Source organism: Panthera onca, chromosome E1 (assembly GCF_046562875.1).
Source record: "Panthera onca isolate mPanOnc1 chromosome E1, mPanOnc1 haplotype 2, whole genome shotgun sequence".
Taxonomy (NCBI): domain Eukaryota; kingdom Metazoa; phylum Chordata; class Mammalia; order Carnivora; family Felidae; genus Panthera; species Panthera onca.
Window position 1 is genome coordinate 1,497,727 of NC_138352.1, and position 27,190 is coordinate 1,524,916.

Consider the following 27,190-nt stretch of genomic DNA (forward strand, 5'->3'; position numbering starts at 1 on the left):
AGGCAGAAATGTTCAGAGGAAGCCCAAATCCCAGCAACAGAGTTCCCTATTCCCAGCCCCCAATGCCTGGATGGAAGTCAAGGGACTAATCTCTACCAATGCTGGAGAATCCAACACCAGTTTAAGAGTGGGACAAATCTTGGCAACTGCGAAAGTTGTAGACACATTTTGAAAAGTGTTTTCGGCATGTTTCAATGCAGAGAGGTTTGGGATTGACGGAGGGATGTGAGGAAGCAGAGGCTCCATCAGTCCCAAGCAGCATAGCCAGGTGTCCAGGGAGGAGCCAACAGCACAGAAACTGGGAGGAGTTCTTTAATGATTACCTGTCCAGCTTGTGAGCTGAAGACTGGATCTGTAAGAGCACGTGTTTGAGTTAAAAGGGAAGCTTGACTACAAAATGTTACTTTCACATCCCTTCTCTGGTGCTTTTCCTAAAACAGAGTAAGTCTAGGAGAGGAACTTTCTGTGCTGGAACTCTGGCAACTCTTTGACAATTCAAAATGTCACTGTGACCCCTGTAAGCATAGTAGATAAAACACAAAGGGGAATCTGACTCATCTGACTCACAAATCAGTTTTAGAGATCCAATGAATTAAAAAAAAAAAGAAAAGCCCATTCCAAAAAGTCCAGGCCAGGTTGGTATATTTTGTATCTTGTACTCAGTTGGACCAAATCTTCGGTCCTTAACTGCACTTTTATAGGTTCTCAGAATTTCTTATATACCAGTTAGATTGTTCTTACACTTAATCAGTTCCCATGTTTTATGTGCTTTCCACTTGATTGGCAACTCATACTGATAAGCTCTGGTTTTATTTATGGCAGCATTGCCCATAATCTTGCTCCACAGTTAGGTACTGTTTTAACAGCTTTTTGCTCATGATAAAGCAAAAGCTGGCATCACTGATAAATACGAGCAGAAATGGAAATATTTTGTAGGGTGCCTTTGAAGTGTACCTGCCCATATAAAAGACCTGAAAATGGACAGTAGATGACCTTTCTGGAAGTTGCATTGAATAGCATCCACTAAGCAAGGCAAAGGTCATGGTCTTTGTGTAAAGATAAGCCCTCTTTTTTCACCAAGGCAAGAAAAATATGTGTATCAGATTCAACAAGGACAGCAGCAGGACCTGAATGTGTATGAGGAGATGGGGGCTGAGAGAAAGTGAGTTCACAAAATCTTATTTTACTTTTCTCTAGACCAGTGGTTCCCAAACTTGGAGAACATTTACGTATGTATTTATTTATTTAAGTTTATTTATTTATTGAGAGAGAGAGAGAGAGAAAAAAATGCAAGTCAGGGAGGGGCAGAGAGAAGAGAGAGAGAATCCCAAGCAGGCTTTGTGCTGTCAGCACAGAGCCAGGTGTGGGACTCGAACTTACAAACTGCAAGGTCATGACCTGGGCCAAAGCTGGATGCTTAACTGACTGAGCCACCCAGGCACCGCCCCAAACTTGGAAAGCTTTAAAAAAAAAAAAAAGAATTCCAACGCCTTTTCGTGCCCTCCTCCCCTACTGATTCAGCGTCTCCGGGGGTGGACCCCAGGCCTGTGTGTTTTCCAGTTTCCGCAGGTGACTAAGGGCAGCCAAGATCCTGGGCGCCAGTTCACTTACAGTGTCCGGTGTTAATTCCTGTGGGCTAATCCCTTTTGTTTATTTTAGCAAATGTCGCCCTCTGGTGGAATAAATTATGACTCAGAGTTTGTGCCTGTTTCATTCCTGTTTAAAACCCTTCAAAATTTCATTTAAAAATGATTATGAGGCTGGTCTGCAGATAGCTATTTGGAGAGTGGGTAGCTGTCTTTGAAGGAGACTTGAAAGGAAGAGCTGGTAAAACCAAAAAGAGAGGTCACGGTTGACAGTTTCAGGAATGTCTCAAAGGTAAGTGTTCTTCTTATCACTGTTAATATTTATTGGCTGTTGGGGCACCTGGGTGGCTCAGTGGTTGAGTGTCCAACTCTTGATTTCCGCTCAGGTCATGATCTCATGGTTTGGGGGATTGAGCCCCGTGTTGGGCCCTGTGCTGACAGCATGGAGCCTGCTTGGGACTCTCCCTCTCTCTCTGCTCCTCCCCCACATACACGTGGAGCATGCTCTCTCTCAAAATAAATAAACATTATAAAAAATATATATATTTAGGGGCGCCTGGGTGGCTCGGTCGGTTGGGCATCCGACTTCAGCTCAGGTCATGATCTCACAGCTCGTGGGTTCGAACCCCCTGTTGGGCTCTGTGCTGACAGCTCGGAGCCTGGAGCCTGCTTCAGATTCTGTGTTTCCCTCTCTCGCTGCCCCTCCTCCACTTGTGCTTTCTCTCTCTCTCTCTCTCTCTCTCTCTCTCTCAAAAATAAATAAACATTTAAAAAATATACAATAATATATATTTATATATTTATATATTTACAAATTAATGTTTATAATTACTATTTACAAATTAATATATTTAATATATATATTAACTGTTTGCAATTGTTTGGAAATGTGCAAGTACATGCTTTATGGGATCATCTCATATCTGCACAGCAATTACAGAGGTAGGTGTTGTTTGCCCTATTTTACAGATGACACATTGAAATTTTAAAAGGTTAACAGTCTGGTGGGGTAACAAACAGCTAGCAAGAGGCCCAACGTGGATTAGAACCCAGCTACTTACCCGACTTTCGAGTTTGGCTCGGTCGACCCCCAGATGCTGTCACTCATTGCCCCATTTGCTGCTTGTTATTCGTGCTCCTCCCACAGCATTATGATAAGGGACCATTATGTGACCTGTAAACATAGCCAGTAGCCAGGATTGGCGTTTCCCTGGAGTACTGATAACAACCAGAAGTTTGTACAAATATGTGCTGATCAGGGGCATTAATAGCATATAAGCCTCCTGGTCTCATGCGGGGTGGGGTGGGGGGGTGGGTTGTGGAAAAGAATGTAAGTAACAGGGGGGCCATCTGGGAAAGAATAGTGAGCTTCCTCTTGGGAGTTCTGCCCTGTGAGATAATTCAATCTAATCTTGACTGCTTATTTGTTCACTTGCCTGCGAGCTGTTGTATTTCACACCCAGTTGTGCCAAGTCTGTGTGCCACCGTGGTGAAGTGTCCATAGTGTCACCGTTTATCATATATTAATACTCTCAGAGAGCCAACACGGCGCCAGTGTGGAAATGACTGTCCTCTCAAAATGCCTCCACTTTTTTGCTGGCCAGTCCCTCCTAATCCCCTGGGGTCTGGCTTATTTCCACAGAACTCTCTGGAAACTTCTTTCAGGCAGCTCATAAACATTCTTCCTCTTGTAAAATCCCAGTGGCCATACTTCATCTTGTTTTTCCTGGGCCTCCCTTCAGGTATGCTAACAGTCCTTTTTTCTGAACTTTCCCCTCTCTGGATATTCCCATTTTCTGGCTCTTTTTCCTCCTTCCGGACTGTGTTTCTCAAAGCTTACTGTGTAAACCTTACCTCCTCTCTCTGTTTTCCCTCTAGAACAACCGGATTTTTTTTCTTATTTTTTTTAAGTAGGCTCCACAGAGCCCAACTCGGGTCTTGGCCTCATGACCCTGAGATCAAGACCTGAACTGAGATCAAGAGTTGGACACTTAACCAACTGAACCACCCAGGCTTCCTGACGTAACCAGATTTTAGAGAAGAAGGCAACTTTAATTATAATGTAGTCAGCTTCGTACTGCAGATGACTCCATCTCTGACTTCTACGTGAATGATTACTACTCATTCATTCATTCTTTTTAAAAAAAAATTTTTTAACATTTTATTTATTTTGAGAGAGAGAGCACACGCAGGGGACGAGCAGAGAGAGAGGGAGACACAGAACGCAAAGCAGGCTCCAGGTTTGGTCAGCACAGAGCCTGACACGGGGCTTGAACCCACAAACTGTGACATCATGACCTGAGCAGAAGTTGGACGCTTAACCGACTGAGCCACCCAGGTGCCCCTCATTCATTCATTCATTCATTCTTTTAACAAATATCACCAAGGGCTTCTGAGTACAAAGGATTGGTACCATGAGGGAATATGACAGCGTAGGCAAGTTGGTGAAAGTGTTATGGCCTGCACAGAAATAACCACCATGCAAAGCTAACTGTGAAAAGTTTGAGGAGGCAGGAATAAACTCAGAAACAGAACTATAGTGTGCAAGAGCGAGATGGATCAGGTGGAAGAGAGGGGGTGGGATGGATAGAGCAGGGCGGGGTGGGCTTCACGGAAGAAGTAGTTTCTGTGCTGGGTCTTTTCAGATACGGCAGGGGAAGAGGAGGGCCTAAACAAAGGCCTGGGGAAAGGATGACCCTGTGTGGCGTCATGGAAGCCTAAGCTGACTCATCAGTGAGCCGGGGTTTGGCCTCCCCACGGGGGAGCAGTGGCCGATGAGGTGCGGAAGGCAGGCAGGAGGGCCAGCGGGGTGTTCAAGTCCGGCTGGGCTTTGTCTAGTAGGCAGCAGAGTGACAGGACTGAATCTGAGCTTTAAGGGAAAAGACCGGCATTTGAGAGACTGTTAGGATGTCATTAACAAGAGTCACTTCGGTCTTAACCTAGAGCAAGAAAAGGGAGAGAAGAACAAGACGGATACAAGAGACCTCGCCAGGGCAGAATGGAAAGCATTTGACTGGTGTAGTTACATCCACAAGATAGAGAAGAAGGAATTCGACAAGAGTTCATCAAACGTTCGCCATGTTCAAGGGGCTCTTCTCACTGCTGCAACCTCAGAGGGAGCAAGCAAACAAGAATTGGGGCCAGCCCCTGACCAGACAAGAGGGGCGGATATGCCAGGTTGTGTGCCAGACCTGTTGACTGTCCCCCAGTGGGCACCTCCCAGGTTGGGAGGTGATCTCAGGGTTGTGAGTTCGAGCCTCACGTTAGGTGTAGAGATTACTTAAAAATAAAAATCTTAGGGCATCTGGGTGGCTCAGTCGTTAAACATCTGACTTCAGCTCAGGTCATGATCTCATGGTTTGTGAGTTCAAGTCCCACTTTGGGGGTGAGTTCAAGCCCTGCTTCAGGTGAGCTCGAGCCCCACTTCAGGGAAAACGTGAGCCTCACCTCGAGTGAGCCCCACTTCTCTCTCTCTCTTTCTCTTTCTGCCCCTCATGGGATTCTCTCTCTCTGCCCCTCACTCACTTGCACTCTCTCTCTCAAATAAAATTTAAAAATCTTAAAAAATAAGTAAGCCAAAAAAAAAAAAAAAAACTAATTAATTAAGAGCTGTTTCTCCTCCTTCGAATCTAGGCTGGCTCTGTGACTGGTTTTCACCAGAAGTGACATTCAGGGACTTCCCAGCCCAGGTTTAAGAGGACTGGCAGCTTCCATTTCCTTCCTCTTAGAACACTTACTTTGGGGATACTCCTTCTGGGAGCCTAGTTGCTATGTTGGGAGAACCCCAAGCCACAGTCAGGGCACATGGAGAATGGAGTTGTTCTAAGTAACATCTCCAGCTGAGCTCCCTGCGGGCCAGCACCAGCTGTGAGCCATCTAGGTGAGCCACCTTGGATGTTCCAGGCCAGTCGGCTGCTTCGAGTTGGGTTCATCCCTCAAAACCAATAAACCCTGATTAAAATGCTGACTCAGTATTTCTAGGAGGACTAAATCAACATTGCGTATGACCACACCCGGCCCATGGCCAACCATCAGTAAAGCGGTTTTCTTTCTCCTTTTCTCTTCCCTACCAGCACCTACACTCTGAGGAAGACTGTGGCTGAAGGGGATTTAAAGAGGGATAAAATGTAGGGGTTTTCTTTTTACCCTCAGCTACACTGTGGGCTACTTGACGATAGGGACCGTTTCCTTCCCATTCATGCTGCCCATGCCCAGAACAGGATCAAGCACGGAAGGGGGACTTTAACGTGTTTGTTGAAAGAGCAAGTGAATGAGAGGCCACATCTTCTGAGACCAGAGAGAAGGGTGTTATGTTCTGTTGAGGTGGAGAAGAGGGAAGTTGGGGGAAATCACACGGGATGATTTGGGTTCCTTTCAGCTTCCACACATCACACCTCCCTCCACGCATACACACCGATGGCAGCCACATCTGAGCAAGTTACCATGCTGGCCGGACGACTGTTCTAGACGGTGTTCTCTGTCTTCTCTTTCAACCCCCATATGCTGGTGTCTTTCTTATTTACCAGGACTTGCTCCACACTGACTTCAGGCCCCTCCAGACAGTACTCTTGACTCTCTTCCTGGGGGCTTGGGTCTCACGTCTTCTGTACAACTTCTGGGCCCACCTACTGTTCTGGGTTAGGACTCCCCACTGCCCCTCCGGCTCCTGCTCCCTTGGTTCACTGGGTGGTTCATAGTATGGGAGGTTAGTAATCCTCTCTCAACAGTGAGGTGTGTAGGTATAAATGTTGGATGAACTCAATCTTCTCAGAGAACAAGAAATGGTTTTCACTAAAACAGAGGGTGGCCCTTAGGAGATTGCATGCTATAGTGACCAAAGAGTAGAAGGTTTGAAATCATATTGTTATGAGTTCAAATCCCAGCTCTGCTTAGCCATCTATTAATTGTGCAAGTATAAACAAATTACTCAACCTCTCCGAGCCCTGGTTCTGATTGCTCCGGGAATTAGAGCTAAAAACCAGAAATAACATTCCCTACCTTTCAGGACTGTCCCGAGAATTAGAGCTAAAATTTGTCGAGTGCCTTTGCCTGTGGTAGGCATGCCATTGTTAGTAGCTCATGTCATTCTTAAGGGGGAGATAAATCTGGACTGTGGAATGTCACAAGGAGTTTGAAGTCCACCTGTCACTCTTTTGCTTAAAACCCACCAGTGATAAATTGGATTTCATCAAAATTAAAAAAGCCTCCTCTTTGAAAGACACTGTTGGGAAAATAAAAAGGCAAATCTTCACAATACGCATATGTGAAAAAGGATCGAAAGAACTCATATAACTCATTAATAAGAAAACACTTTTAAAAGCGGGCAAAAAGTCTTCTGAAGCTGATTTGCCCCAAAACAAATGAACCATTAAACTCATTTGACTTTATCAAGCTGTGTCTTCTAAACCAAAGAAGAGTTTTATTTTAGTAGAGAACAAACTTAAAGTTGATGGAGGGAGGAGGGTGGGAGATGGGCTAGAGGGGTGATGGATACTAAGGAGGGCACTTGTGATGAGCACTGGGTATTGTTTGTAAGTGATGAGTCACTGAATTCTACTCCTGAAACCAGAATTGCCCTGTAAGTTAACTAAAATTTAAATTAAAGTAATTATTTTATGTTAAAAAAAAAAGTGGGCAAAATATCTGAACACTTGACAAAAAGATACAGTAATGGTCATATGCAAAGACTGTCAACATCTTTGGTCATCAGAAAAATGCAAATTAAAACCACTACTAAAATGGCTAACATTAGAAACAGTGACAATACCCAGTGCTGACTAGGATTTGAAATAACGAGATCTCTCATGCATTGCTGGTGGGAGTGTAAAATGGTACAGCCACTTTGGAAAATAGATTGGCAGTTTCTTTTTTAAAAAAAAAAAATGTTTATTTATTTATTTTGAGAGAGAGCACGCATGTGTACTTGGGGAAGGGGCAGCGCGAGGAGAGAGAGAATCCCAAGCAGGCTCCGCGCTGTGAGGACAGAGCCCGACACAGGGCCCTATTCCAGGAACTGCAAGCTGGTGACCTGAGCCAAAATCAAGAGTCGGATGCTTAACTGAGCCACCCAGGTGCCCCCGGTAGTTTCTTATAAGGTTAAAGATATATGCTTATCAGATGATCTAATAATTCCGTTCCTAAAATTTCTTCCTAAAAAGAAATGCAAATGAATGTCCATAAAAAGACTTCTACACTCATGTTCGTAACCACTTTATTTATAATAGCCCCAAACTGGAGACGACTCAAATCCTGTACACATGGGAATGGAAAAACAAACTGGCATATTCGTCCAATGAAATCCTACTGAGCAACAAAAAGGAAGGCACTACTGATACGATATCAATATCAGTATTTGAGGATGGACCTCAAAAACATTAGGTTAAGTGACAGAAGTCCGATGGCAAAAGATCACAAACTGAATCCATTTACAAGAACACCAAAAACAGGCAAAGCTATTCTGTAATAACAGACATGGATCAGTGTTTGCCTGGGCCGGTGATTGAAAAGGGTGGGTACTGACTACAAAGAGGCAGGAGAGAAGCGTTTTGGAGTGACGAGAATGTTGTGTGTCTTGATTGTGGGGGAGGCCACACAAACGTACCTATTTGTGAAAACAAAACACTAACAAAAACCAGAGCAGATCTATCACCCTCAAAAAGCACTCATGCTGCACCTTTGTAGTCAAACGCTCCCACACCTCCAATTCCTGGAACATCTTTTATCTGTTTTTGGTTCCTATAGTTTTCTCTTTTCTGGAGTATCGTATAAACAGAATCATAGCATCTTTTGAGCCTGGCTCCTTTCACTCAGCATCACGCCTGCGAGATTCTTTCAAGGGTTGCACGTACTCCATCGTATTTTATTGCTGGGGGGCATTCAGTTGTATGGATGTACCACAGTTGCTTAAGATTCACCCATTGAAGGGCTTTTGGGTGGTTCTACTTTGGAAGGGTTATGAATAATGTTACTATAAGCATTTGTGTACAGGATTTTGTGTGAACATAAAATTTCATTTCTCTTGGGTAAATTGTAAGAAACTGTCCAAATTCTTTTCCAAAATGGAAGTAACTAGTTTACATTCCCAAGTAGCAATGGAGCAAAGTTCCTGTTGCTTTGCATCCTCCCCAGCATTTCGTACTTGAAGCATAATCTTAACACATCGCTATCAGTCAATGACAGCACATATACTCCCGATCAAGTATAAAACAGACATTTGGTCAATGTAATTACAACACAGTTAATGTTGCATTAATAAATATTTCACGTCCATGTTTGTACATGCTAGTGAAAACATCTTCGTTTCAAGAATCTGTGGAACATTTGTAAAAACAGATCACATTCTAGGCCACAAAGAAAACTTTGACTCATTTCCCAATGTAGAAACTGTATCACAATTGTAATAACTGCTGAAAATAGTAACAAAGATTTAAGCAGCGATAAAAATAACCACATAGAAGTTATAAACCACTTGCCAAAATAATTATTACTTTGGGTCAAAGAGGAATTTTTCAATTTAGCTAAAGTCTATGTAGAAAATAATGAAAATAAGAGCACCATTCAACTACAAACTCAGGTTGAAATGCTTTTCTTATTACATTTTCCTTATTATGTTAGGAGGAAAAAAGGAAAACAATTCTCAAAGGGAACATAAAGGAAATAAAGATAACCAGATATTGTGACTGTCTGGTTACTGTTCTCTCTCCTGATAAATCAGGCCTTTAGGGGGCAAGGCCATATTCTTATTCTCCGCTACAGTGGACCCTGGAACAACATGAGTTTCAACTGCGTGGGTGCACTTATTTGTGGATTTTGTTTCCAATAAATACAATACAGCACTGCCAATGTGTTTTTCTCTTTATGATTTTTTTTTTTTTTTTTTTTTTTTTTTTTAGGGAGGCTCCGCCGCCAAGGTGGGGCTTGAACTCATGACCCTGAGATCAAGAGTCACATGCTCTACTGAGACAGGCACCCGGTCCTCCTTAGGATTTTCTTTGTATTTTCTTTCCTCTAGCTTACTTTGTTGTAAGAATATAGTATATGATACCTATAACACACAAAATATGTGCTAATTAGCTGTTGATGTTATCCATAAGCCTTCTGTCAACAGCAAGCTATTAGTAGTTAAGCTTTGGGGGACTCCTAATTTAGTCAGGAATTTTCCACTGCTGTGTGGTGGGTACCCCTAACACCTCCTCCACCCCCTTCCCTGTTCAAGGGTGAACTGTAGTGAATAGTGTGCCTGCCTTCAATAGGAGTTCAATATTTAGAGGCATGTTTAATTTTCCCAAAGTTCGGCATTCTCTCCTTTGAGCTTCCACAGTAGGCTGTTCACAGCTCTATTTTACCATTTATCATTTATGTACTTCTTTAAAAATTTCTTTAAAAAAATTTTTTTTCAATGTTTATTTTTGAGAGAGACAGAGACAGAGAGTGAGCACGGGAGGGGCGCAGAGAGAGAGGGAGACACAGGATCCGAAGCAGGCTCCAGGTTCTGAGCTGTCAGCACAAAGCTAGGTTCGGGGCTTGAACCCACAAACCTGGAGATCATGACCCAAGCTGAAGCCCATGCTTAACTAACTGAGCCACCCAGATGCCGTTATTTTAGCATTTATTAAAACACTGCACTCACATAAGTTTTCCACATCACACCAGTCCTTTAAAAACAATTATTTGTTTACCATTCGGCCTGTGCCAGGGAACTGACAATAATCCATTTAATCCTCACGACAGCTTTTTTGAATATTCCTATTTTCCTGAAATCGAGGGTCATCCAACAAATTCCTCACAAATTCAGGATTTGGTTGCACACACCCTACTTTCAAACATAGGCTTTTTTTTTTTTTTTTTTTTTTTTTTACCCAAACAGGTTACTTTGAACTCAGGAACAAGGTTAGATTGTCACCTTTATACGCTCAGCTCTTAGCCTAGCTCCTGGCACAGGATGTCTCAAACAAGTGACGCATTAGTAGGGTTCTGTTTGTAAACGTTCGTTCCGCGTACTGTGGCGAGATGTGCTAATTACAAGCCAGCGACGTAGACTCGGAAAGAAATCCAGAATTTACGGACGCTGCAGGACTCTCGGTCTTTCTTTCACTCCTATCTCTATGGTTAGCAAATGACCACTCTACACTCTGGAGGACTCAGCGAGCGCAGATGAGCCCCAGGCGACCTTATTGGCACGTGACCGGAAGTCTGACTTGCTATTGGTTAATGCTGGTAAAGCCCGCCCAACAGCCTCCTGTCAGCTCCTTTAAGTAGACTCCGCGGGGAAGCGCTCAGTCTTTCGGCGACTGTGAGGTTCGAGAGGTGAGGCTCTGTTTGTGGTGGGTCCTGGCGCCTAGGCCCGGGTCTCCGGGCCCTGGAGGCAGGTGGGTCGCGGGCGCCCTGCAGTGATGACATGCCAAAAAAAGCACGTGTTAGACTGCTGACGCGGGTGATGCGAACTACAGTCTGAGCCGAGCCTCCGCGGCGGCGGCGGGGAGGGAACGGACCTGCGGGCGCATGTCCTCTAACCCACTGCTATCGTTCTTGCAGATTCCTGCCGGGCCGAGAACGTAGACCACCTTCTACTCCCCTTCGCCCTTTCCCCGAAGCCTTTGAATAAAATGGTTTGATCCCAGCCCGGGTCTTGGTGTTTCTTTTCGCGACGCGCTGCCTTTGAGCCCCCGCCGCGCCTGCGCGTGGCGCCGGGGGTCAGGCTGCAGCGCCAGAGCACGCGCTTGCGCATAACTGGGGCCGCGCGGTCCTCCGCCGGCGGCCCTTTTAACCGCGAGCCACACGTCCGCACCCGGCTGCAAGGGGGTAGGCGACGTTGTGGGAAGTGCCCTGGAGAGACTACGGGGATCCTATAGGCCCCGCTACTCCGTTTCCCGCACATTCCTAGTTTTTTTGTGGAAGTCCTGTCCTCTCCGTGATTATCGGGACCTGCAGGTTAACCGCGGCGTTGGGGGGGGGGGGGTGCTGAAGGGAGGGGAGTACGTGGCCTTGAGCAGTTTAAGGACCGCGGTGTACTTGACAGGAACTGGTTTCGGTCCTGATGGTGCAAGAATAATTCACCTGGCTGAGGTGTGGCAGTGATCTATTTGAGAATAACTACCATTTAGGGCCAACTGCTTATTTGGATACTGTACCAAGCATGGGAATAAAAGCTTGGACAAATTAATGTGTCCCAGTTAGCCTCAAGAAGGTCGTTGGGAAGAGAATTTCGATTTTCTGCATTGCCGGGCACGGCAGGCACCTAAGTAAACGCACACTCCTCCCGGGTCCAGATAGGGGAGTAGCGATGTCCCCCGGGTTTGGGGGAAATGTGCATCAGTTCGTAGTACAAGGCAGCACATGTTGAAGGCCGAGGATGCACAAGTGCAGTGTATCAACTGCTTTGGCCGTAATAACCGCAGGGGTCCCCAAGTTAACAGGATTGCTAGACTGTTGAGGGTCTGCCTCAGGAGAGGGAGATTTTGTTCTAAAGATTTTAAGTAATCTGCACTGAAGGTGAAGCTAGAGCTTACGACCCCCGAAATCGAGTCACATGCTCTACCTACTTTGCCAGCCGGGCACCCCGCTCCCTTGGTGTGGTGAGGACCGCCTTGCAGTTTAGAAAACCTGCCTGGTGGTCACCAGGAAATCGAAGCTGCTTTGGCAGCTGAGTGACCCAAGTGGCCTGTACCCACTGCTTAATTGTCTCCCTGTTACCTAAAAAGGATTCAGTAGAAATAACTTAGATGCTTATCTAGTATTTGACATTGAGAGATTTATTTTGTGAAACAACGCAAGCGACTGTAAATCCCCACATACTATTGGGTTAAGTGCAACAGGGGACTCGTGTAATCTACACAGTAGTGCATCTAGTCCTTTGCCTTTAGTTATTGCACAAAAATTCTAATAGACCAGTGAACAAGACTGACAGGCAAATCGGCCTACACAATGAGAAATCAGAACAGTACACCGACTGGAATGATCAAATAATTTAAGTCAAATGTTTTAATGGTGCAATTAAAGTAGTCAAGGGTTCAGATATATTTTTTCAATATATTAATTTCTTTAAAGTCAGGTTCAGGCAAGGTGCTGTTTAAAAAACCACGATTAGCTTTGTCCACAGATGTAAGTCATCAAAAGTTACCCATGGTAGTTCTGATGTTGAATGCAGCTTTTAAACAATAAAAAATTGTGTTTTAAGTGTACTTCTCAAAGCAAATGATACAACTAAGGAGCCCCCAAACTTGTAAACTAAGACCTTCTGACACAAATGCACAAAATAAGATTGGCAACGTTAAAGAAAGGTCACGTGAGTTCTGAGCTAACGTAGTGTTTAATGTTGAGCAAAACTTGGTCTCAACTCTCAAAGGTGGTAGAGAGTTCTCGCCTTTGGCTGTCAGAAGAGGAAACTGCCCATAACCTCAAAACCTCCCGAACCAGTTAGATTTAACAAAGCATTTAGACGGCCTGTAGAAAGCACAGAGCACGTAGGAAGTGCCAGATAGACATTGCTCTGGCTTTCCACCCCCTACCCCAATTCTTTATGTGCAGTATTTGCCATTTTCACATACCCTCATGTCTCAGGAAAACATTTGGGATTAGTTAGAAACCAGGTGATTGTACCTCAGTGGTAGAAGGCTTGGGATGGTTTGATCTCATGGCTTTGCCTGATTTCACATAAATCTCGCTGTCCCCACCCCAGCTGATAGGATGTTAGTGTGTGTATGTTCTATGGCTACTTGCTTCCAAAACGCACAATTTAATAGGAAAGGTAAGTTGCTACGCGTATCTCTTTATCTGAAATGGTTCACAAAGTTCCACTCCCCACCCCGCTCACGTTCCTGAACAGACATTCTCTGGAAGCATGGAGAGCTGTATCACCTATGGACTAGAAGTGCAAAAACGTTCCATTGTGCACTGGCTGCCTGAGGAAAAGCTTTGGAGGAGTCGGGGCAAGTAAGCTTTGCTCGCACTGTGCTCTCGCTGCCACAAACACTGGAGCCATGGTGTGAGTCACCTGTCACCTCTGGATCCACCGTGGTCATTCTTCCACAGTCCCTTTGCTGAGTCAAAGCTTTGCAGCAGGCAGTGCAGACACCAGTTCCCGGATGCGTGGAATGACACCGCACAGTGGAATGGGCACCGGCAGGCAGAGGGCAGAAGCTGTGGCACAAGGGCAGACCAGTGCTACAGCGCAGATAGCAGCCAAGAACCCCACACTTTGAGCCAGATCTCGTAATACTGGGAAGGTCAGATCTTCACCCATCACAGCTGGTCAGCAGCCTCCACAAGTGGGTCTTTGAGGAGGCAGGAAGAGGAGCGAGGGTCCATGGCTGAGTGCATTATGGGGATATAGACATCATCCATGTTTGGCATGACAAAAACCTTCTGTAGAAAGAAATTAAAGAATAGCCGTGTGGAAGGATGCTCGGGTTCCTCGGGCTGTTGCCCTACTCTGTTCTGATAATTTTAGGTTTCAGATAAGTTTTAAATGTACATATGAACCAACTTTTCGTGCACATTCTAAACTAATTCCTCTGCCACATTTAAATAGTTGAGGAATCACAGTGCATGAACACAGGTCTGAGGCAGAAGCAGCCTTTGATTTCATGTACATATAATAAAACTACTCATGAGTTCATAAATATTTAACACCATTACTTTAAGAGGACTGGCTTAAGTTGCTCATAATATTTCCAAATTACTATGTCCAGAACACATATTCCAAGTAAGTTTATTCACTTAATCCCTAGCAAAAAAATGTAAGCTAATTTTTTTTTCACACCAGAACCAGACAAAGCTATATATGAAAGAAATTCTACCATAATGAACACGTGAAGGATCATCAGTGATTGATAATGATGGTACTTTGACTATCATGTTTATGAACTAATTTTATGCAAGTGAATCCTGGCAATGCATTCAGTCTTCAGTAATGCCCTCTTACAAAAGCAAAAAAAGGTGGCTATGGGAGGGTGTTAACAGTCACCTGTCAACTTCCCAACTTGCCTCAAAAATACCAGGAGCCAATCTCTGACCCTTGGCCTTTCTTTCCCCCTTGTACCGCAATACCCCTGAAAGAGATAACCCACTCTAATTCCTATTGTAGGTTCTAGGGAAAAGAAAAAAAAAAAAAACCCTAAAGGTTGCCTTTCCTCTCACTAGGTTCAAACTACTTTTCTGCTTGGTGATAATATTGAGCTTCCCAGAAGTTGGTTTTTAGTTAAAGTTAATCCATAGCTTTTGTTTATTCATTTGAGAGAGAGAGAGAGAGACAGAACACGCACCACATGCGAGCCGGGAAGGGGCAGAGAGAAAGGGAGAGAGAGAGAATCTTAAGAAGGCTCTGTGCTATCAGCACGGAGCCTGACTCGGGGCTTGATCTCACAAATCGTGAGATCATGACCTGAGCTGAAATCAAAAATTGGACACTTGGGGCGCCTGGGTGGCTCCGTCGGTTGAGCGTCCGACTTCGGCTCAGGTCATGATCTCACGGTCTGTGAGTTCAAGCCCCGCATCGGGCTCTGTGCTGACGGCTTGGAGCCTGGAGCCTGCTTCAGATTCTGTGTCTCTCTCTCTCTCTGCCCCTCCCCCGTTCATGCTCTGTCTCGCTCTGTCTCAAAAATAAATAAACATTTAAATAAAAAAATTGGACACTTAACCAACTGAGCCACCCAGGTGCCCCTAATCCATAGCTTTTAAATAAAAACATAATTTTTCAAAGGCGGTATCTCAAAACATACCACTGCAAAAATACGGGTCTCCTTCAAACGGTGACGTTTATTTCAAAGTAAATTGTTTGCTAATCCATAAAACGTTGACAGACCTCGAATATCTGATAAAAATTTGGTAGATATAGCTCATCCCAGGGCCTCGGCTACATTATTTCCTTTGGTGGCAGAAAGCAGAAAACAGGCTTGGAGAATGAGCTCTGGCTTAGTGGACCCAACTTTCGGGTTTCCTCTGAACTACTTAACAGGGTTCTGTGGCTGAGGCTCCGGGTTTCTGAAATCGTACCTAAGATGTTATGCCTGTCTGATCGTAACACGTACTTTCCTGGGATGAGGGTCCATAGCTTTCATTAGATTCTCGAAAGAGGATCCTGACCCAAATGAAATTCAGAACCTCTGTTCTGCCCTGAGCTTTGAGACTCGTGTGAAACACACACCAGATGATACCACACGTTTACCTGAAACTCCTGTTCCAGTTTCTTCTCTATCCAGTCTGTCACATGAACTAGAGTCACTTCTCTCTCTCCAAGTTTTGGCCGAGCTTTCAGCTCTACATATGGTGGCTTCCGGAAACCATACCTTTTTGGAGAAGACAAGTAGCAAACAACTGCATTGAGAGGCAGACAAGGAAGTAGACAAGTACCAACAGCAAACATTCTTCATGTACCCAGGGCTCCTCCCCATGTGAATGTTCTCTTACTCTGAACACCCCCTCTAAAAATGATTCAAGGCAGCAAATAGGAATTGCGAGCTCCCACGTCCCTGGACCAAGTGTAGGGCTGTGATGATCTGAGAACAGTTCTGACAAACTGGGAGAGCCAGGAAGCACCACTGGAAAAGTCTGTGACCTGGGCGTTGTTTTCTGGTCTTTTGCTTCTCCTGAAATGGCAAGGATCTCTTTTGTTTCTGTTTTAATAAAGACAGTGTATGTGCATTACAAAACCCAAAATATACATATGTATTAAGTAGAAAGTGAAAGATACTGCCTCTCTCAGAATCTTATCCCCAAGACAGGACCACTGAGAAAAGCGGGGTCAATTTCCCCCATACTCTTAATATGCATATGTAAACAGAGAACATTCTATAACCTGCTTTTTCATTCCATCCTCTACAGCATGCTTATTCAGGCTTCCCAGTGGAGCTGACTGGCACTCACACTGTTGGTAAAGGATCCAGACAAGAGGCTGTGTGTTATCAAACTACCTAAAAACTTCCACCTGGCATGGACCAATGTTTTAAAAACTACAACAAAAACATCAAATTGCTATAAACATATCTAAACACTCTCAAGATCTATACTTATCTGTGGATTAATAACAAATGTACTGGGTAGCACTATCGCAGAAGCCTTTAATTTCATCTTCCACTGAGCAGTGGCATCTGTAACCGATACATCTTAAAGCATGAAATTATGTAAGTGAAGGTATGTTGTATCAACTCTTACTATTAAAAAATTTTTTTCTTAGGTTTGGAAGACTGTACAGTAAGATATTAACAGTGGTTATTTTGGGATGATAAGATTATAGGCTTTTTTACCCCTCTCTTTTTTTTTTTTCTTTACAATGGAATATTACTCTCTAGAAATAAAATCTAGGGGTGCCTGGGCGGCTCAGTCAGTTAAGCATCCAACTCTTGATTTTGGCTCAGGTCATGACCTCATGGTAGTGAGATCGAGTCCTGTATTGGGCTCATGCACGGAGTGCAGAGGCTGCTTGGGATTCTCTCTCTCCTGTCTCTGCCCCTCCCCTGCTCATGGGTATGCTCTCTCTCTCTCTCTCTCTCTCTCTCTCTCTCTCTGTCAAAATAAAGAAATACACTTAAAAAATTATTTAAAAATAAAACCTAAAAAGGTATTTTAAAGTTTTTACTGGGAAATACCAGCATCCTCATCAAATGGTCAATTCAAAAAATTTTCTGATAAATCTTTAAAATTTTATCTTTAAAATTTTTTTTTAATGTTTATTTATTTTTGAGAGACAGAGAGACAGAGTGTGAGCAGGGGAGGAGCACAGAGAGAGGAAGACACAGAATCCAAAGTGGGCTCCAGGCTCTGAGCTGTCAGCACAGAGCCCAACGCAGGTCTCAAACTCGAGAACTGCGAGATCGTGACCTGAGCCAAAGTCAGAGGCTCAAGCGACTGAGCCACCCAGGCGCCCCCAGAATGTCAATTTTAAACTGCAGTTCACAGATAGTGATGTTCTTCTGCTGGATCCATGAATAGGACATTTCACCGGTTCTCAATCCTGGCTTAGTTCTCCATGCTATGGATCCTGGGGGCTGGGTGCATCTCCGTTTTTAACAAGTCTCCAGGTGACTGTGATGTGCAGTTTGATTTGAGGGCCACTAGTTCATTCGATGACAACTCCTCGGATAGACCTCCTCCCACAGTAACCAAGTGCATAGGTTCTGACTCCTTAACACCTCGCTCTAACCCAGGGAGCCTTCCCTAAGCACCTCAGCCTCTGCGGAACGCGTGATCCCCCTCTGTAAAGCAGGGATAACAGTGGTACCTATCTCCGCAGGATGTTGTGAGGCACTTACACCCCAGGCCAGGCAGAGAGTTAAGAGCTCTACAGAGGGCAGCTCTTCTAACTGGTGGAAAGAACTGGCTTTAGAGAGGAGGAAGACCGAGAATAGAAACATGTGAAGATGAAGCTTTAAATGTGAATGAACCGTTCACAGAAGAAAGGAGAATTGGATTTGTGACAAACATTAAGGTTCCATGAAAAACGTGTGTAAGTGCTTCTGCCCAGAGGGCACTTTCCACAATGTCAAGGGTACGCAGGCTGGATTTTTATGGCCACGTAACAGGTTGTACGCACCATATTCGGTCAGTCGGGGGAGGTGGAATGTTGACCGCCAGGGTTCCTCTACATTCTTGCACTTCCACAGTGAGCAGCAGGGGGGTATTGGAGACTTCTTCAATCTTCTTTTTAATGAACTCGGTCTCTGTTGCTTTTTGGAAATATTTTGACTTGGTAATTTTATCAACAAACCTCATAATCTTGCTTGTTCGATGACCCCCAACATACCTTTAAATGAAGGACACAGATGTTAGTATAAATTTTGCTCCTTCATAGACAAAACCTCTGTGGTTCTTCGTTCACCTTACTCTAGACCAGAGTTTCCAAACCTAAGCACTACTCACATTTTGGACTAGGTAATTCTTTGTGGTGGGGGCTGTCCTATGCACCATACAATGTTTAGCAGCACCCTGGTCTGAGCCTTCTAGGTGCCAACAGCATGTTTCCCCCAGTCATGATAATAAAAATTGCCTCCAGACATCGCTAAATGTCCCCTCGTGGGAAAAACCACCACCAGTGGAGAAACCACTACATTAGGGAAGGTGTAGACATCAGACAGGACCCAAGTCTTGACCAATGGAGAGACAAAGTTCTCGCAGTGCAGAGAAGGCATCCCACCTGTCCTCCTTAACAGCCCTCAACTACTGAACATAAATCCCGAGTTCTCCTAGAGAAACTTCCCCATGTCTACACAGCAAATAGGAAATCGTGCTGCATCTGACAGGGACATAAAACACAGTCATTAACTGATTGTCTTTTAGGTGATGGCATACCAACTTTCAGTGGCAACTACTTTTCAAAGGGCTTAGAACTTTTTTCTAAAGAAAAATGTTACCTCAGGTGGCATGCTAGAAGGCCACGAAGCAAGCTTTTGTATCAAGTCCTATCAACCATAGGATTGCCCTAAGGAAAGAGGGTATTTGCTTTTTAAAATCCTCTGGAGTTCCAGAGTGCCAGGAAGAGTATGTGTATATGTGTAGGGAAAAGCAGTCATTCTTAAGGTCAAGAGGGTAGATTTTAAATAATGAACTCAAGTGTTAGTATCGACCCTTCCAACGTCTGGATTCTCTCCATCTTCTGTAGGATCTCAAAAGTGAACAGGTTGATATTTTCTTACAAATGCTTCTGAATCTCTGGTTTCTTTATAATCTTAGTTGCTTCAACTCACTTCGAATAATTAAAAGATTCTTACAGAGAAGCTGTTTAAGCACTCTTATTATTCCACAGTCCAAGTTACAGGCAAAGGGAGCCCCGAAAATGAAGTCCATGACCCAAAAGATCAGCTAAGCAGCCCACGTCTTCAAAATTCACCAAAGAAATCACCCAAATGTTCCAGCCTCGTAGGAACCAGCAGCTCAATGAGCAAGTGTGACCCAACTGAGGGCAGCGATGCTCTCCATCGGGCACTAGGGGGAGGTGTTGTGTAAGCTCCTTGCACTAAACACGCCTTTCAATGCTCTATTAATAATTTTCTTCACTGGCCCAAGAAAGCCATGTTGATGGGGATCTTCTTAGCTAAGGGAAGAATACTTGGGTCTTTCTGCTTTGGGGGCTGGAGTTTTAAGCACTGACTCTGGGTTCTTAATGTAAAAGTCACTCACTCAACACGGAGGAAGAAGAAAGATTATATAGGACACCCAAGTTGGTGCCCTGAGCCCTGGAGCCCTGGAAGCTGGATCCACTCACCCTTCAGCCCCTGGGAGGAGCGGTTTGTCTCCCGCGCTGGGCTCTGGAGCGTCGTCTTCATCAGAGGAGCCAGCACTGGAGGACTCCTCATCACTGTCCGCCAGACAGTACGCCCTGGGCCTGCAACTGATCAGGGCAGAGTCACCACCGTAGCCTGCCCTTCAGGCTCTGCTTAGAAAGAGAACACACATGCTCCACCGCCATCACCGCTAACATGTCCTCATTCTCCCAACCCACCCAGAAAAGAAGAGGCTGGATCCAAGAGCCCTCGGGTTGGTCAGGTTACCCGGAGACTCTTCAGTGCCAAGTGCCCTGAGAGCAGCACAGGACTTGGGCCTCAAGAGTTCCATTCTGTGCATGCGTCCGGACAGGTGGTGGGAGTGTGATGCCGTCCACACAAAATGCAGTGATCTCATCGACAGTGCAGCAGTAGCCAAGTGGCGGGGCGGGGGGCGGGGGGATGGATGGAAAGCACGATGGTTGCAAGGGTGAGGTGACAGCTGATGTTGGCGACATAACCTCCTCTCACACATGATGGGATGACGGGGATGTTTAGGCAAGTCCCTGGGCTCTGCCTGAGTTCAGTGACTCTGATGCTTTCTGCCTTAGTTACCTCCGGATTAGTTTTGACTCCAGACTCCTTCCTAGTGAAATTATGTGTCTTATCCCATACCTGCTCTAGCTCCTAAAGGCCACCGAAAAAGCCAACAATCGCAAGGGACAAACCTCAAGGGACTCTAGGAAACAACCGACAGGACAGCCTAGGAAGTTTCCCGGAGAAATACAAATTTAAAAACCATTTAAAAAAAGAAAGTGATACAAAGCCTCGTCAGTGAGCAACATTCCCCGTTAATCTTTCCAGGGATACTCAAGTTTCCAGAGGCATGGGGGTTACTAGATCACCAGCAGTGGCGAGGGCCACTCTAATGGCACTAGGTGGGGGTTCTTGGCCGGGATTCAGCCCCACAAAAGGCAGCTCCCTCCCTGGATGGCGGCTTTGCTTCAGAGAGGCAGACAGGTAGGGCCCACCTCTGAGGCTCGGAGACTTGATTGGGATGAAGCCAACGAGGGACAGAGTAGTCTCTGAACACTACTAAGCAACCAAATGGTCACAAAGCAGAGCCTTACATTTCTGATAAGGACAAAATTACTGGGAAGGCAGCAGAGCTTAGGTCCAATCCCTACAGGTGTGATCCCTACGGGGTTTCCCTCCGATGCTCACAGGGGGCAGTCATCTCCTGGCCAAAAGCGGCCAAGGGCACCCAAGGGCAGAGCACACACGCTCGTGCAGACTTGAAGGCCCAGCAGAGGCCCCAGCTAGAATGGTGGAGCTGAAATCTCCACCCTGTGAAACAGGAGCCTGACTGTAAGAGGACCTCACAAGTGTCCTCCCTGGCAGGACACCCGGATCCTCCCCGACCCCAGCTCTGAAACATTAGAGCCAGCCGTTCCACCAACAGGCTTGCGTACAGTTAAAGGGAAACTCCCTGTGCACGTACAAAAGCCTCTTGTCCCTGACCATGGAGACAACACCTAACTGACTCTTTCTTCCTCCTTCCGTTAGAGTCCTGGCTAGTCCGGGAAATGCTATGGGTGTTCACTGGTCGCAAAGCCATTTCAGAGCTTTCCCTGGTTAGGCAGTCCTCACAGAGATCTTCTTTTATATAAAATGTGCACAGCAAAATATTAGTCCCAAGAAAGCCTATAAATTGGGTCTTGAGATGAGGAAAGTCAGGGAGGCAAGTCCCCAAGATAACACAACCATCTGAGAAACCCGCCTCACTTGTCCATCGGTACGAGGACTGCTTCCTGGCTCTAGATGTGCCCTCAGACGAGGAGTCTGTGTCCCGCCAGCGCAGGTAGCCTGCTCCCCCTCCACGCAGCACAAAAAGCTGCCTCAAGATCTGTGACCGCAGCGAAACCTGCTGAGCCACCAGCCCCTCCTGTTCCCCACTGGTATCTGTCATCTGGCAGCCTCCAGCCCTGAGGCAAAAGATGCCAAAGGCTGAGCACTGCAGAGAGCTCTCGGGTTCCCAAATTAATCCTCCGCAGGACAGAGAACAGGATAAATTTTGCGGCTTGAAGTGAATAATTTAGACAGTGCCGTATCAGTGCAAGTGGATCAGATGACATAAAATTCTGATTTTGACCAAACGGTTACCCCAATGTGGCACCCAATCCTTACTAACTAAACATGTAACTGTTTGGCTGATATTTAGTTTTATAACTCAACATGAATTTTATGATCTCGTGATGTCAGCATGAACTTCAGAGAAAGATACACTGCACATTCTTATATAAGATGTGCTGGGGGGGCACCTGGGTGGCTCAGTCGGTTCAGTGTTTGGCTTCAGCTCAGGTCATGATCTCGCAGTCCGTGGTTCGAGCCCCGTGTCAGGCTCTGTGCTGACATCTCTGGGCCTGGAGCCTGCTTTGGGTTCTCTGCCCCTCCCCCACTCATGCTCGGTCTCTCTCAAAAATAAACATTGAAAAAAAAAATGAAAAGATGTGCTGGAACGTTAATAAGCCTAGTTTTTTTTAAAACACACCTTAGAATCCAGATGAGTATGACATCCTTTCAAAGAGCCGCCTTAAAGGGCTAATTCTAGTTTTGCTGCCTCTGCTAAAAATCTTTGGATACGTGCTTGGAGCCAGACACATAAGAAAAAATGAATTATTTTATCACTGATACTCTATCTTGGACCAAACATCTTATTTCTTGGTCTCAAGATCACCACCACCCCTGAACAACTTCTAGCAATTTCTCTAAGATCCAATCCATCTACAAAGCAGGATGATTCGCTGATACTCAGAACAGTTAAAAGAATGTCACAGGCTCTGGAGGCAGTCCTAAAAGGCAGCTTCCAAAGAATGCTTTAAGTGAAGGCTGCATAGTTACATTAAGCAGCCCAGTGAGGTGGCCACGCACGGGAGAACGTATTCACTTTCTCTAAGTGAAATCAGCACCATGCATCTGCCACAGACACACGCGTGCACACACCCTCCCAGCTAGACCGAGTCACAGTGTGGGCTGCAGGCACTCGGCTCCCAAAACACAGGGGCTTCGGGGTGGTGGTGGTCCGGGCTACGCTGTGGACTAGTGACCCAATATGGAGGTCACAGGGGCCTCCCTATGGGGACTTGCACACCGGACCCAGGCTGCAAGGGTAACGCATGAACAGGTTGAGTGCCTTACAGGACATGCCCTACTCCAAAGCCACGGTTCCGTTAGACAGCGGCCAACATGTAGGATGTTTCCCTTACTGACTCGCTCTGGTCCTCTTCAGGTCGAATACAGTTACGGCCGCTCAGCTAGCTACCTGAATTCCACTTTGAGCACATTATCGCCCAGAGTTATGTTAATGACAGTGTGCCACAGGATGGCTATTTGGGAAATCAAGACTGAAGGAAAAATGCCTAAAAATATAAAGTATACACATATTTCAAAGAGAAAGGGCTTCACTAGAATAAAGCCACGCAGATTTCAATTTCTCACTGTCATCCTCAGGGTAATAATGTGAGGACATGAACAAACGTGCTACCAGTAAGGAGGACTTCCCACAGGTTGAGCAGCATCTTCTAGAGACTCCCCCGGGGGCACAATCACTTGCACACTTGAAGGGGGACCGAAGAAGGCGGTGAAACAAAGCAGAGGCCCCGCCAGAGCCTAATCTCTGGAGAGATTCACTGTGGAGGGAAACGTCGGTACCAAAGATCGCGTGCTGAACAGTAGCTACCACGTACACTGACGTCCGTCTCTCCTCGGTATTTAGACTCAGGGTGATTCCAATATGCTCATGACTGAGGAAGTGAAGAAGTGGACTCTAGAATCACTTGTGGGATTAGGTTCTTAGTTATGGATGGGCTTTCAGAGGCTCTCAGTGCACTCTGAAATTGTGAGCCAGATGGAGTGGGCATTTTCAGGGAGAAGGATCCAGAGCTCTCAGATTCCCCAAAAGGGGTCCTTTATGTAAAAAAGAAAAGGCTAAAGGTCCATTTTTCCAGGCCTTTTTCTCCCAAATGAAGCACTTTTGGGAATGCGTGTTTTCCTTGCCTTTAAAATTAAATGACAGCCCATTACACATCAGCATATTTAACACCCTCACAGGAAGAAGCAAAACATTTATCCCAGTCTCTACTAGGAAAAAAAAAAAAAAGGTACTTTCTAAGTATATTACAGACAAATACTATCGTATTCCCGGAGCAGAGGAGATTTTTCATGCAGTCTAGTGAAACACTGCTTACTCAGAAACAGGTCCGCCTGTTCAGCCAGGGCTTATGAACTTGAGATTGTGCCAAGAGAGCCACGTGAGTAACAGCACTCATGGAATACCTAAGTGGCCAGGATCTCAGGGACTTGGATGTATTGGGGTCTCATCTGCTGCCCAAGACCTCCCTTTCTATTGGAGTCCCAGCAGCTCTGTGCTGGGCACAGGGCTGTGTCCAGAACAGGCTCCTTCCACAAGGTTCTGACTGAAGTTTGCTCTGTCCTGCTCCTGTGTAGTTAGACCTCATTTTCAAGGTTGCTTCTGCCCAGAGTCTGCTTCATCTCATAGGCTGGATGGCTGATAGTGCAGCTGTGCAGGGCAGTGGGGTGGGGGCATCCAGGCACAGGAAGTTGAGTCTGATTGGATCAAACGCCCAGCAACTCAAATCAGGGAAGTTGGCAAGATTTTCCCTCCCAGGAAAGCCTCTTAAATACCCTGACCTCAATCCTCTCAGGTCTATAAACTGAGCCTCTACGTCCAGGAACATGTTAAGGACAAGCTTCCTAGTGGTATCACACGAGACCAAACAAGACTCAGCACCTACAGGGCATGAAATGCTACATGGAGAGTTAATAAACACCACTCACCAGAAAATACAATCCACAGATTGCCGAATCCAAATACATTTTAACAAATAGCAGAAAAATGAAAGGAAAATAGCACAGATACAGGTTAGATTGCATACGGCAGGGGAAACTTTCCAATCATTAAAATAGGAACATTTCATTAAGTAACCTGGATAAATCAGAGTAGGTAAAAGCACATTCTCAAATGCAAGACCCCCCCCCCCCATCTACTGTTACCACATGTATGAATACAATCATTAGGTCAGCATCATAACTGAACAAAAATCTAAGAGTCTGTGTCTCATATTCAGACCCTGACAAGGTGGGTCCTTGTGGGGTTTTCCTGTCATCGTACTGTCAATTCCACACCAAAGGTGTAAAGAGATGAGAAATAGACTCCACTTAGCATTTTTAGTTTGGTAAAAACAATAATCAAATTTACATTTTCAGTCAGAAGCAGTCATTTTTAAGGGGTATGGAAATGTACAAGTTCCAGCTTATCCATTCTAGGCATCTAAGGAAAAAATAAATCAACCTTCATTAACTATCGCACAGATTTGAAATATTTACTCAATCAGACAAACTGGGCAGCAGATGCAGCGTCTTCTACAAAGAGAGGAATTTACTACTAAGCAAAGCAATGTTGTATTATTTAGAGAAAATACATCCCAAAACACTTTAGGAGCACCCTCTTGGCTACAAAATCAATTATCTTATTATAAATAATTCTGACTTTGTGATTACAGCAGATAGACCCCCCAGGGACCTTCGCATTGCCCACACATTGCTGTTTGTGGGTGGAAGGAGGACGTTTCCAAACGATTCCCTTCACAGAACATTTTATTGTGCAGATGAACCTGCCCCGCCGGTCTGAGTCAGTGATGCTTTCTGGATAATCGATGCTGTGCCCCCCAATGGCAGCACTGAGGCCAAAAGGTGCTGAGCAGAGGTGGGGACTCACAGCTTTTGGGGGACGAAACTACGGAACCATTCCCTGAAATCCTCTGTGGTCCAAAAGCAATCTCGTGGAAGCTCACCCAACATAACATCTGAGGCCACTACACATCAAAGCTGCTTCTCAAATGCTAGAGGGAGAGGTTGGTTCCCCAGGGTTGGATTAGTAAATCCATATGGCCCCTTACCCTTCTTTGCCAATTTCTCCAACCTTCAGGGCTTCAACAAGAGGCTCTTTCCCCAGTTTGGTCAAATTCATTTTGGTCTCGAGAGTCATCAGAAAGGACCCATTGTAGGACATTCCCAAATCGATCCAGAGTCCTGCAGAAAGGGCAAAAAACAGAAGGTTTTTTCCCCCCAGGAAAACAGGACTATCAACGACAGTATAAAAATTTATATCACATTGATGGGGTGCCTGGGTGGCTCAGTCGGTTAAGCATCCGACTTCGGCTCAGGTCATGATCTCACAGTCCATGAGTTCGAGCCCTGCGTCAGGCTCTGTGCTGACAGCTCAGAGCCTGGAGCCTGCTTTGGATTCTGTGTCTCCCTCTCTCTCTGCCCCTCCCCTGGCTCACGCTCTCTGTCTATAGATTTGTATCGCCTGTACTACCACTGCATGCAAGGGGAGGTCACGCGAAGAAAAGCTCCTGGAAATGGTTCAAGCATTTGTCAGCTTGCCAACATGTAAATATCCAGTACAACGGTCACAGTGAGCTTAGCGAACCTGTCAGCATTGGAAGGATCCAGTCCTCTGGGTTCTTCTCACATTTAGTAAGAAAATACACTCCCAACAGGAGATGGCTTGACCCAGGCAAAGCCAGGAGAAAGTCTGCTGATTCCCAGGCAGTTATGAGGCGGAAGAGAGGGGCTATTCTTTTTATTATTTTTTTTAATGTTTATTTATTTTTGAGAGAGAGAGAGAGAGAGAGAGAGAGAGAGAGAATCCAAAGCAGGCTCTAGGCTCTGAGCTGTCAGCAAAAAGCCCAACACGGGGCTCGAACCCATGAACTGTGAGATCATGACCTGCGCCGAAGTTGGACACTTAGTCGACTGAGCCACCCAGGCACCCCAAAGCTGGGCTATTCTTTAAAGACACATGTGAGAACCACTGTCTTGAAATTATCTCATGTTGGTGGGACAGTGGAGCACAGAAAATGCTCCAGATTGAGCTCAGTATAAAGATAGGGACAAAAACTTTTAGCACCCTTTTCTCTCTGGAAATTGCCTAGTAATGGAAATAAAATAATTAATGTTCAAGCCCCAGAATTATCCAGATAAAGTGGGGTAACCACTTTGTACCCTAGTTTACAATACCACTGTCAATGAGATCATATCTAAGTTTGTGGAATGTCACTGGGATGGCCCACCAACAGAAGTGGTCACTGACCAGAAGTCTAAAATGCAAACAGGGATCATCTCATGACCTTCTACACCAGGATTCTGTGATTTGGCAATAGAACATGCTAGGCTGTGATTTTTCAGCTCAGGATTCTGTAACACTTCACGGACTTTCAATCAAAATGTGATCCTTCATGTGGGTGTTTAAATGTTAATAAACTTTATAGATCCTCATTAGACACATGACAACATCAGAAAGGAAACAGGAAACTAATCTAAAAC

The 27,190-nt window shown here is 45.3% G+C and overlaps 1 protein-coding gene, 1 long non-coding RNA gene and 2 other non-coding genes across 9 annotated transcripts in view; 3 read left to right on the plus strand and 1 right to left on the minus strand.

Annotated features, from left to right (window-relative positions):
- The first annotated feature begins 10,884 nt into the window (after positions 1–10,884).
- LOC144614422 (uncharacterized) lies at positions 10,885–18,108 on the plus strand. Its single transcript, XR_013552228.2, has 3 exons — positions 10,885–11,516; positions 16,407–16,715; positions 17,815–18,108. It is a non-coding gene; the product is annotated as an uncharacterized LOC144614422 (long non-coding RNA).
- Positions 10,973–11,042, plus strand: LOC132688669 (small nucleolar RNA SNORD104). Its single transcript, XR_009614648.1, has one exon. It is a non-coding gene; the product is annotated as a small nucleolar RNA SNORD104 (small nucleolar RNA).
- Positions 11,235–11,367, plus strand: LOC132688684 (small nucleolar RNA SNORA76). The gene has a single exon (XR_009614662.1). It is a non-coding gene; the product is annotated as a small nucleolar RNA SNORA76 (small nucleolar RNA).
- TEX2 (testis expressed 2) overlaps positions 12,549–27,190 on the minus strand; it is a 104,505-nt gene continuing 89,863 nt past the window's right edge. For 5 of the 6 annotated variants that reach the window (XM_060645693.3, XM_060645694.3, XM_078438293.2 and 2 more), the window contains 5 exons: positions 25,759–25,891; positions 19,783–19,908; positions 18,115–18,324; positions 15,751–15,871; positions 12,549–13,949 (listed from right to left, as the gene is read on the minus strand). In XM_060645693.3, coding sequence (XP_060501676.2) covers positions 13,827–13,949; positions 15,751–15,871; positions 18,115–18,324; positions 19,783–19,908; positions 25,759–25,891 — 713 coding nt within the window. In that variant the 3' untranslated portion in view covers positions 12,549–13,826. The remainder of the gene's footprint in view (positions 13,950–15,750; positions 15,872–18,114; positions 18,325–19,782; positions 19,909–25,758; positions 25,892–27,190) is intronic. The other variant, XM_060645699.3, reaches the window with a different exon arrangement.